General features: G+C 40.5%; 1 protein-coding gene across 1 annotated transcript in view; it reads left to right on the top strand.

Moving 5' to 3' along the window:
* The window catches only part of DUSP22 (dual specificity phosphatase 22), an 85,126-nt gene extending 76,084 nt beyond the window's left edge, over positions 1-9,042 (top strand). The window contains exon 8 of the mRNA XM_037070451.1: positions 8,076-9,042. Within this exon, the coding sequence (XP_036926346.1) occupies positions 8,076-8,188 (113 nt within the window). The 3' untranslated portion in view covers positions 8,189-9,042. The remainder of the gene's footprint in view (positions 1-8,075) is intronic.
* The last annotated feature ends 3,441 nt before the right edge of the window (positions 9,043-12,483 follow it).

Genomic DNA, 12,483 nt, shown 5'->3' with positions numbered 1-12,483 from the left:
TCTCCAGTGATAGCACCTTTTACTTATTTCCATATGTTTACTTTTAAAATATGTTTGTTTCCTGAATCCTGAATTCTGCTCAGCAAAATGTCATGGTACAGTTATGATGTGTGCATTTTGCAGAACATGTGTGGGACAAATATTGTTGTAATGATGATCTTCCAGTGTCTGTTGTCAGAGCTGACTGGTGAAAAGTGACATTCTGGATGACATTTTCAAGGACTCTGGTGGGATTTATTTAATCAGGTAGATCAGCTCCCTTCTTGCCCTCAGCCCCCAGTTTGCAGGTTGGGGCCCATCAGAATTTCTCATTATTTCCGTTATTTTCCTGAAATGTTGTTGGCATTGTTGGGTGCATCGCGTTATGGGCTGCCTTCATGTTAAGGTCCAGTGTGATTTCCTCAGTCCTCAGTTCACTGGGCCTTAAAACAAGGGCAGAATTTCTTAGAATTTGAGTGTCGTATAACATATCAGCTGCTAGTCATTTAAGAAAGAATCTTTTTTTGTGTGTAGCCTTAGGGGGAAATTTAATTATCAAAATCATCTGTTCCATGTCCCCACAGTTTCTAGATAAAATGTGTGGAGGTGGGGAGGGTAAATTTATTATTGACACACTGCTTTGCCCAAAACTTTGCCATATTGAGGTCTTGGGATAACTTACCCCCAAACCCCAATTTCTAGCCAACTTCTTCCTTTCCTTGGCTCCATCGGAGCTGAAGATTCTAGAAATTCTGAGTGCTGCCTCACTTTGGGTTGTGTATTTGGCCATATTAGTGTTTCTTACTTACCCCAGGAAGGCTCCTTCACCCCACTTACTAACATGTCCAACAGGTCACAAACCCCTGAAAATTCCTAGGCCTCTAAAAGTAAATATAGTAAATATTTTTATTAACAGCAGCTGAACGTTTTCCAAGAAGCTATGAGCTCAATAAGAGAGTCCCCAGAATTTCTTTGAATAGTCACGACAGCTGTTATTTAATACACACCAAAGGAAAGTTTTGTGTTTTTTGTTTGTTTTACTATGGTGGAAGTTTGAGTGGGCAATGGGGTATTATGAGTGGTTTAAGACCTTTTACCTGTCACATATCTGGCTTGTCACACTAGGCATGCTTCATTATGAAAGTCAAGTATTTTATATACTAACTTGAAGCACAGAGTGTCTTACACAACAGTGCTCTGCTGCTCAGCCTGTCTCCTTCCTGGCCATGTTGAACATGAGTGGCCATGCATGCATGTTTTTTTTCCATAGAGAGACACATGCTACAAGCAATTAAACAGCCCAGGGAGTTGTATCAGGTGCTAACAGACGTGCAGCTGTCTGGCCAGCAAAAAATATTGTGGGCTTGCTCTAACGGTCATTTGGTTGACAGGACATGGGGAATTTGATCTCTGATTTTAGGAGACTACTTCCTATAGTTAAAAGAAATCACTGAGTTGCCTCCCATTTTGATTACCTTCTTCTGCAATACATTTTACCATTCTATTTTTATGTGTTTTTTTTTAAAAAATAACTTTATCGAGGTTAAATTTACATACCATAAAATTCACCCATCTAAACTGTACAATTCAGTGGTTTTTAGGGCACCTACCCAGTCATGAAAGCTACCCCCATAACCCAGATTCAGAACATTTTCATCACCCCAGTAAGATTCCTCATGCCTATTTTCAGTTCATCCTTATTCCTAAGCCAACACTGACAACCACTCATCTACTTTCTGTCTCTACAGAGTTACCTCTGCAGGACATTTCATATAAATGGGATCATATAGCATGTAATCTTTTGTGTCTAGCCTCCTTCACTTAGCATAAAGTTTTTGAGATTGCTACGTGGTGTAGCATGTATTGATGTCTCTTTCCCTTTTATTGAATGGCCTGGCTTGTTTTTTACTGGCTTTAAAGGCTGATTGCTAGTAGACTAGACCAATGGTTCTCTACTTGGGCTGATCTGTAGGTTGACTGGAGGCATTTAAGATTGTCACAAGTGCCGTGGCACGTGCTCCTGGCATCTGGGAGATAGAAGCCAGTGATGCTGCTAAACACTGTACAATGCACAGGACAGCCCCACAACACAAAACCATGAGGCCCAAATGTCAATGATGCTGAAATTGAGAATCCCTGGGTTAGACTTTACTGAATTTCTACATGTCTTTGGGATACTTAAAATGAAATGTTGCATGATGAAAATCTTCCCTTTGATTGTAATACATTCTATTGCATTGAGGTTGTATTTGTCTAATTTTATGTATGTTTAAAATGTGAACTCATTTGTGAAAATGATCATTTGCTTAACACTTGGGAAAATTCTGGAATTTCCTAAAATATTATTCAGTAATTTGCACTGTCCACCAGAAAAAAAGTGAGGGAAAAAGAGTATATAATTCTTCTTTCCTGGTTGATATCTCATTAAAACCTGGTTTTTGAAAGTTTAGCCACAGAAAAGTAGCAAAAGATGATAGATTGTACAGCTTAAGTTTCCAGAAAGCTACAGGAACCATTGCAAGGCTTATAACAAAGGCATTTAATAAAGTACATTAAGTTGATTTAGCAACAAATTACACCATAATTTTTTTGGCTTGAGGACCAATATTGTACACTCTATTGGCATATTTTGTCAGTTCAGCTTCAGAATTTTGAATCTTCTGTTTTTCTTAATGTTAGTGAATGAAGTTTACATGGGGACAGAGGTTAAAAGAAAACTGAAAACTAAACTAAAAAGGTTCTTATCACTTAGATTTTGGTGGAGCATAAAACTCCTCTCAGGTTGACCCAGGCAGGTGTGGTTCAGTTGGTTGGAGCATCATCCCCAAAACCCAGAGGTTACAGGTTCAATTTCCCATCAGGGCACATGCCTAGGCTGTGGGTTCTGTCCCCATTTGGGGCACGTGCAAGAGGCAACAAATTGATGTTTCTCTCCCTCCCTCTTTTCCTCCCTTCTCCTCTCTTCTAAAATCAATAACCCTGTCCTGAAGTGAGAGTTTAAAAAAACTCTTCTTGGGTTGAATAAGAAGAAATCAGCTATAACTAAAATATTTTGTTTTATCTGAGACCAGAGACTGAGCTGATTGAGATGCCAAGAGGTGAAAGTCCACCTCTTAGTTCTTCCAAACTTTGTTTTGTGATGAATTAGAGACAAAATACTGTGTCTGTTTAAAGGTTAATAATTAGGGAGAGACTGATGTGATGTGAGTCAGTAAACCATACTTGGCAGAGGGTACCTTTGGAGATTTGACAAATAGTGGCATTTCAGCTTCCCCAGGCAACTTCTCCTTACTCTGATCATTCTTTGTTCCAGTGGGCAGCTCTGCCTCAGAGAGAGACACATGCTCTTCAAGACTCCGGCAATGATGAAGGAAGACCAAGGGTTGGAGGACCTGGAATAGGTGTGCTGGTTGGGAAGAGACGAGGCAGCCTGGTGTCTTTTGGCAGCTATTCTGAATTTAAATATCCTCTACCACCCCTGAGTTTTATTAGCCTGTCACTTCCTATCTATACTAATAGTAAAGCATATCAAAACTACACAGTGGAAATAAACTGATGGCAAAAGACACACACTTGTGCACCTGTACAACATGCATACATGGCACATGAGCACAGTACAGGCATGCATGCCTGTGCATTCCATCCCATGTTTGTGTATAGACACATGCACACATGGCACATGTGTGTGTCCCCACAGATCCACATGCATGAACATATAATACATTCAATGCATGCATACACATACCCACATGCACAGACACTCATGCATACACATATTCCTCAGAATTACCACAGGTATTTTGTACACATTTATTCATCACTGACAGATATGTTTCTGTGTTACAGTTGAGGACACATGCTCAGAGAAATTAAGTAACTTGCTCAGTGTGAATGATTAATACCAGCTGGATGTATGTAGTATTCAGCCTGGACTAAAACTAAGTATTCTCTAAATCCAAATGTCATAGGGAAAAGCAGTACAAAAGACAACCTTGCATTCAAAAAGCTGTAATTTCAACAAAAAAAAATCAGTGCTTGTAGCAGTAGGGGACAGGGAGAGATGAATGGGCAGAGCAGGGAAGCAGTGAAAATACTTTGTATATTATAATGATGGATATATGTCATTATATACTTTTCCCAACCCATAGAATGTACACCACCAAGAATGAACACTGTAAACTATGGACTTGGGGTGATGATGTATCAGTATAGGTTCTGATGTAACAAATGTGCCTCTCAGCTGGGGGTTGCCGACAGTGGGGAAGGCTGTGTGTGAGTGCTGGGGGCAGGGACCAGGAGCTATATGGGAAATCTCTGGATCTTCCTCTTAATATGTATTGTGAGCCTAAAACAAAACATATAGAAACTCCACACATAAGTGTTCCAGCTCAGTCATTCCAGCCATTCAGAAAAGTTTCAGCTCGGTCCATCAAATGCTGTACCTGAATTTGTCTATACCTAATTGTTGTCCGTCTGTCTGTTTATCTCTCTCTTAAAATGAAAGTAGCTTTTTTCTCTAAAGATAAAAATGGCATTTTCTAATTACTGAAATAGTATATAGGTATATGAAATATTTTTAAAAAGTAAAAATTACCTCCAACTCTTCCCTTCAAAATAAGAAATCAACATCTACTGAATATTGATCCTGCTATCTAGGCATATTAAATAGATGATATATAGATGGTCAATAGATAGATGATTGACAAGAAGTTTATCTAAATGATATTATAGTATAGATTCTGTCATATAGCATATTTCTATTCAACAGTTTGGGTTGACATTCCCTGTCAATACATCTAATTTTATATCATCATTATAAAAGTAAAATTGACTCATACAGCAGAGCAGAACAGTAGATTGTGGCTTGGCATTTCTCTCTCTCCCCCCCCCCATAGGTAATTTAAAGAAGGACATGTAAATGAAGGCCTCCTCCTCACTCTCAAATAAAAAATAAAAACTATTCTAGGGATAAGTATTTTGAGTTTCAGTGGTGTGAGATGTTAGAAAGAAAGGAAGAGCTTCGAGAATGATCTCCATGTTCATCTCTCCTCAAAACTGATTGATGGATGAACTCCCAGAATCGAACAGAGGAGCAGTGTGTTGTTTGTCATCATTACTTCCCCCCTTAAGAATGTATTCATTCTTCCATTAGGAGGGCACTCTGTCCCCTTAGGGAAAGTGCCATCAATGAAGACCTAAGAAATATCTGGGGGCAGGGACTTATTTAATTCAGTAGGAAATGGTTATCTTTTAGAATTCACCCCCAAAGCTGCATTCCCTGGACAGAGTTGGGCAGTGTCTTTACTGCCACCCCAGCTCCCAGTACCTCCCTCTGCTTTTCAAGCCTGACTTCTGTGATCTCTCTCACTCTTAGGCCTTCTTTGGAGACATTTTATTTTGTAAATAAAAAGATTAAAATTACTATTATTTTTAAATACACTCAGGAAATAATTATCCTGTAACCTTTTGAGACACACAATGACCTGCAGTGCAACCAGCGGGGAAACTGGGGATGTTAATTCTAAAGGGTGAAATACCATCAAGCTGTCCAAAGTGAAAGCCTCTGCCTTCTGCACCTCAAACCAAGGGCACATGCTCTTTGTGTTTATATACAATGTATTTTACCAGAGAACACAAAGAATTTGCACAAGAGTTCATTTTAACACTCATTATCATAAAGAAGGAGAGGTACTTCCTTATGTGAAAAAGACTTGGTCCTGAAAGTCAATTTCTTTCATTTTGACTCCATCACAAAGAACAGGATGAGCACTTAAGAAGTAGGCGCCAACCACCTCACCTTCCCAGACCACTGGCCTAGAGTTTTAACTAACCTCATGTCTTTCAGCATCAGGTTAATACTGACGTATCCACTTTCAGACTGTTGGGAAACTTGCTCAGGGTCACATAGTTACAAAGGGTGTAACCAGGACTCAAACTGAACATGGCCAGGCCTTGCAGTCATGTTCTTGACCTATTCCACACTGTGTGAGAGCACAGGCACCATGGGGGCTAGGGCAGAAATGCCCCCCGCATGTTCCTGCTCTGTCCTTGGGACCAACAGGAATCCAGAGACTACAGATCCTGCACTTCCGGAGACGGTGACTTGCACTCTGTGGCCAGGACTGTATGGTAGCTTCAGGAGAAGCACTCCACTAGCCCTTGGTGAGTTCTCATGTAACTCCTCCCCCCACCCCCACCCCCACCCCCTGCCATCATTTCTATCCCTCAAGGGGAGTTGATGAGACAGAGTTTCTGGATTCTGAACTGGATTCTGTTCTGGATTCTGGACTAGGGCTGAGGAATAGGGCTCTCAGGCACCTGGAGTCCTAAGCTTTTTAAAAAATGAAATATAGCCCCTGCTGGTGTGGCTCAGTGGATTGAGTGCAGGCCTGCAAACCAAATCATCACATCACCAGTATGATTCCAAGTCAGGGCACATACCTGGGTTGCAGGCCAGGTCGGGTCCCCAGTGGGGGGCATGCAATAGGCAACCACACATTAATGTTTCTCTCCCTGTCTTTCTCTCTCCCTTCTCCTCTGTCTAAAATAAGTAAATAAAATATTTTAAAAAATGAAATACAAAGCATATAAAGTACAATATAGCAAATAGCCAGGTTCCCACTACAAGAACTGATAGTTTACTTTTTCTATTAAAGATATAAAACATTATAGCCCTAACCAATGTCGTTCAGTTGACTGGGCGTCGTCCCACAAACCGGAAGGTCACAGGTTTGATCCTTGCTCCAGGTACATGCCTGTGCTGTGGGTTCAGTCCCCAGTTGAAACATGTATGAAAGGCAACTGATCAACATTTCTCTCTCTCAGTGAGGTTTCTCTCTCTCTTTCTCCTTCCCTTCTCCTCTCTAAAAGTCAATAAGCATGTCCTTGGGTGAGAATTTTTTAAAAAGACATAAAAGATTACAAATATAATTTTAATGATCTCTTAAAAACAAGCAAAAATAGCATGTATTGTTTACAGGTGCACATATAAAGGCTACAAATAGGTAGGAGGATTATGGGCCCAAATCACCATCTTGGTGGCCTCTGGGGAAAGAGTGGAATAAGAGACTGCAGCCACATTCATACAGATTGTGTGGCACTCTCCTACTCCCTAGGACAATGACAGTCCCTTGAAAACCACAAGGTTTGTGGGAAATTTTCTGGAAGTTTGGCATTTGTTACAATCTTTTAGATCTCAAGGCAGGGGAGGAGCAGTGGTATGGGCTATGTGGCCCACAGACAACAGGATATGTGTGAAACAGGTGGGCAGAGGCTGGTGGCCTTAAACACATGCCCTTCTCAAATGCTTCCAGGGTGCCAGCTTCCCTCCTGGGACATTTTACTGTCCCCTCAGTACATCATGTGCCCTAGGGCTTTCTTGCTTCTTCATATGCTAACCACTAAGTTTGTTTTGCTCTCCTCTCACAGGAAGAGCCTGTCTCCTAGGAAGACCGCCCAGCTCCCTCTCTTCCAGGACTGAGCTCATTCTCATCTGAACCCTCCCTGCTTCCCTCAGACACATTCTACCTGCAAAATTCTTCTTGTATAACACATATTACACTGTATCATGCATTGTGTGTGCCTTATGTGTGCATGTGTGTGAGTGTGTGAAAGTTCCTTAAAGCTAGGGATGGTGTTTTACTCACCTCAGCACCTTCAGCTTTCAACACACCACCTGGTGTGAGTGTTATCAAATGAACTATTCATCTAGGGAATGTGGGATCTGGGTGATCTAAGCCTCTGTACTTTTACACAATGTTTCTCCGTTGACAGGCCCTGGAGCCCACCCCTGCCCAACGGCCTAAGTTTAAAGTCAGTCCTGCTAGGCGGGAGCATGGCCATCTCAGGCATGCTAGTTCTCTGAATTATATTTGTTTAATCCTTTATCTTCCCTATCTGTGGAACCGGTAAAGAAGTGTTCAAAAAAGGTATGGAGACATCAAAATGGCACAAGAGCCAACCTGATGGAGTTCCCAATGGCAAAAGCTGAAATAAATTGAGAAGAAAAAATGGCAACAGAGAGTCATCTTTGCTGAAGATTATGTTGAGCTGCACATGACTTCACCACACATTCATGTTTCTCTCCCTGTCTATAGGAGTTAGCAATTTGGCAGAAGAAATCAAGACCAAAATTTTGAACTACCAGACTGCCCTTCTGATAGCCACTCCCCCAGCCAGAATGAGAGCAGAAACTGTTGGCAGAACTTGAATTTGCACCCTGTTGGAAGGCAATGACCATTATCGGGATGATGTCTCCATGTGCAACAGGTACCGCCAGCACGTGCGCAGGTCCTTCTGCCCCATATGCTAGGTGTCAGGCTGGGATGACTGCCAGCAGAAGGCTCATTTCCTGGAAAGATCTGAAGGGCCTCCACTCTGCCTCTCCTCTGTCCTCCATCCTCTTAGGGAGATAAAGGGACCTGGGCACATCCCACCATGGGACCCTGAATCATGGCTTAACCATATTAAATACTTGGAAAAGTGAAAAAAATAAATGATTCTATTGAATTCTGATCCACAAAATGAACGACCATGCATTCATACTGATGTAAAAAATGCAAATCCAGTGAGATAAGGGAATTCATCTTTCTTGCTTCCTACTCACTACTGTTTCTCCCTAAGGTCAAGCTTTGAACATGGCACATAATACATGCTTAATAAATAAAGCTGAATGAAGGATTTGCATTATTATCACCACTTAACAGATGAGGGAATGAAGGCTGCCAGGTTAAACTATGGCTTAAGCAAGTACAGGTAGAAATAGGCAGAGCTGGGGTGTCTGACTTTAAACTAAGCTCTTTTTTACTGTCATCTCCCAAAGGTGAAGCCAAGAACTCAATCAGCTTCCTAGTGGTTATCTCTGAGAGTAAGCTGAGAGCCAGGACTGACACTTAACAACTTTGTAAGTTCCCAAAACGTTGGTTTTTCATTGTAAGGTATTTTAAAAAACACAGTTTACATTTTAGTATGTCGCATTTCAACAATCTTTGAGAACCCAAACAGTGAATGTCCTTGGTTTAATGACACAATAATAGCAAAAAGAGAGATTGTTTTGGCTTATCATGTCATTCAGACTTTATTTTTGAAAACTTCAGATAGTCAGAATGTTTTCCCAGTAGTACAAATAACTGAATAAATGATTAAGGTACTTTATTTTAGATCAATTTAATGACAATATTTAGCAGCAGTTCCAATGCTTCGTGCCTTGTTGTTCAGAGTCAGCCTTGCTCCAACTGCTTATACATCTTCAGTCTTCATCTGAGAAGCGTACTGCCTGCCTCGCAACTATTGCTTTATAAATGTGGTATGTGAGTGCCAGTGAACTTGTCAAAATTCATGTCAGTATTGTACATTAAATGCCAAGCTTAATGGTGAAATAAATAGTTACTGAGATGTTCTGTGACAGCAATTTTCAAACTTTTTCATCTCATGGAACACATAAACTACTAAAATTCTGTGGCACAGCAAAAATTATTTTTGCTAATTTGATAAAAAATAAGTATTATTTTGATTCATTCATACCAAATGGCTATTGTTGTGTTGGGTATTGTCATTTTTCAATTTGATAGTCTAAGAGAAAAGAAGTCAGTACTCCTGACTAGAGTCAGGTATTGCAAGTCTTAAAAATTCTTGCGGCTCACTGGTTGAACATTACTGTTTTATGACATATTCCAGTTTCCTGTCTATTCGAAGTGCATTCAGTTCTGTGGAATGAGTTGTGATCTCTTGGACTGTGTTTCTTTAAGAACTGTTGTTAGAAAAATGAGGACAGAGATTTGGTTCCTAGTTTCAGGCTCCCCAGGCTGGCAGAAGCTGGAATTGCTTCAAAGCCACCAATTCCTTCTCTGACCACTTACCAGAATTCTCTGCTAAGTGATTAGAAGTCACCAAAGAAGAATGGAGTAAGCCAATTTCTTCCTGTTCCTCTAAGAACACTCAACAGTCTCCTAAGCTGTGTCAGGTACTGTTTGGGTGCTGTGGAAATAGCCATGACCAGACAAGGAAGGCCTCAGCTCTCCTGGGGCCAATGTCTCCACCAGAGACCACCAGGAGGTGGTGATTAAAATGAAGTTGAGCTTGTGACCGGGAACTTGTGATTCAGAGATGTAGAGGTAGATTTCATGGAGAAGCAGTTGATTTCAGGATAGAATCAGGGAAAATACCAAATGAACCTGAAGCTTGTGGGGCCACAAATAAGGAAGTGTTTGAAAATGAAAGGAACATGCCAAGAGGACACAGAGCTGACCTGAAGGAGTTCCCAATGTCCAGAACTGGAATAATTTGCTCTACAAAATTCATGGATTGTAATCCATAAATTAAAAATATTAGAGTCTAATCCTTCAAATAAAATAAATATTCATGAATGCATAGTGATTTAAATAAACAATTAAATAAATAAATGACAGAGAAGGGGCAGCTCACCTTTACGGAAGAATTCAAGTTAAATGTGGAAGGACTGGGGAAAAGCAAAATCACCAAGCAAAAAGTATAGTAATGATGGTTGTAGACAAGGTCCATTGATGGATATGCAAAGCACTGGGCTAAGCTTTGAGATGAAACAGGACATTTTCATAGTATCAACTTGTCCCTCCCAAGAAATTGACCAGTTATAAGAGGAAAAATAGTAACTTTATAGTATAAACTCTGCAGCCACCTCAACAAAGTGATTAAGGTAACATCACCAAGAAGAAGCCCTATGAGAGGAGGATACAATATCATTTCTGTAGGATTCCTGACAAAATTTCATCATCTCGATGTAATCAATGATGAGAAAATAGACCAATCCAAATTTTAAGACATTCTACAATGTAACTATCAAGGAATACCAAGGGCATGAAAGACAAAGAAGGAAAGACTGAGAAAACGTCAAAAACATAAGGGTTGGAGTCAAGAGATGCTGTTAAGCCCTGGCGGGAGTTGTGTGTCATCTGGAAAACTTAGAGCCAAGGAAGGTCTGAGGTCTGCCTCTGAGGTCTGCAGGGGGGAAATGAAGTATGAGGGAAACAGCAACTGAATCTGACCAATGTCAGTGGGGCAGTTAGGACCATGCAAACTCAAATTTCTTGTTTTTCTCAACAGCAGGCTTAAAAAATTAGCCTAGTTTGAAAAATTGCCTTAATTCTCCACTTCATTTTACCTGTCTTTGTGCAGAGCATTAAGTCCTGTAAAAAATGATAAAGATGATAAAGAAATAAAAAAACAGTGACCCTTGGAACTTATTAAGGGGGTAGGATATTACCCCCCCTTAATATTTGTAAGAGAAATATACAAATTAAAGATTAAAAACATGCCTATCATACATGGATAAAGAAAATGTGGTATATACATGCAATGCATACAATTCAGCCTTTTAAAAAGAAAGAAATACTGCCATTTTCAACAGCATGGCTGGACCTGGAGGACATCATGTTAAGTGAGGTGAGCCAGATACAGAAAAAACATGTCTTACTTATATGTAGAATCTAAAATAGTCTAACTCATAGAAGCAGAGAGTAGAATGGAGATTGCCAGGGCCCGGGGTGAGGGAGAAAGAGGAAAGCGATGGTCAAGGGGTACAAAGTTTCAGATACACAGAATGAAAAGTTCCAGATCCGCTGTACAATGTGGTGCTTATAGCTAACAATACTGTATTGTATTCCTTAAATTTTGCTAAGGGGATAGATAGTATGGTAAGTGTTCTTACCAGAAAATAACAACAATAAAAGGAATGGGAGGGAATTTGGGGAGAGGTGGTAGATATTTACAGCCCTGACATTGGTCATGGTTTCACAGATGTACACTCTTGCCAAACTTGAGTTGTGTATGTTAAACATGTACTGCTTTTCCATGTCAATCATACCTCAATAAAATAGATTAAATATTAAATCAATGATTAATTTTTAAAGTCATGTCCATAGATATTACATGTATTCTGAGATAGAACCTTGTGCTAAGAAAAGGGACAGCCCATTAAAGGTGAGGGGGACAGACAAGATCAGTTTAGAAAGAGGAAGTTGAAAGCTGTGGTTGAATGGTTGAATTAGGGCCGCAAAGAGAGTATTCTGGGATGAAGAGAGACCTGCCTTTCTCTGCTAAAGAAAGAGCACATGAATCATTAGGAGATGAAAGTATGTATGGTAGAGGTGAAAGGCAGCAAACTGGTTAATTTTTTTGGTTGAAGAAGGCAACATAGGCTACTGGGTGCGAGATTATGAGGGTAATTGGCATCATGAAGATAAATATCTTTGAAGTATTTGGTCAGATAATCAGGGCTGATTCAGGAGCATTGTGAAGCCTAGAGATTCTGAGTAGGAAGAGAGGGGTTCAGTTAGATTCCCAATGGATCACGAAAGCCCTGAACAAGGATGCAGCACGTCCCTGAAGACCAGACTGAGAGGGGTGCTGTGGAGAAGGGAGCTGGTCAGCCTCTGCAGAGGAGCTGAGAGGCCCAGAGGCTCAGAAAAGGAATGAGGCCTTTGGATTTTTGCCAGAAGAATGTCCTTGGTGGTTTTAATAAAAGCAGTT

This window comes from Sturnira hondurensis, unplaced genomic scaffold (assembly GCF_014824575.4).
Source record: "Sturnira hondurensis isolate 20B ecotype Veracruz unplaced genomic scaffold, ASM1482457v3 Scaffold0001304, whole genome shotgun sequence".
NCBI lineage: Eukaryota > Metazoa > Chordata > Mammalia > Chiroptera > Phyllostomidae > Sturnira > Sturnira hondurensis.
Note: the sequence above shows the minus strand (reverse complement) of the source record. Positions and strands in the feature narration are given on the sequence as shown.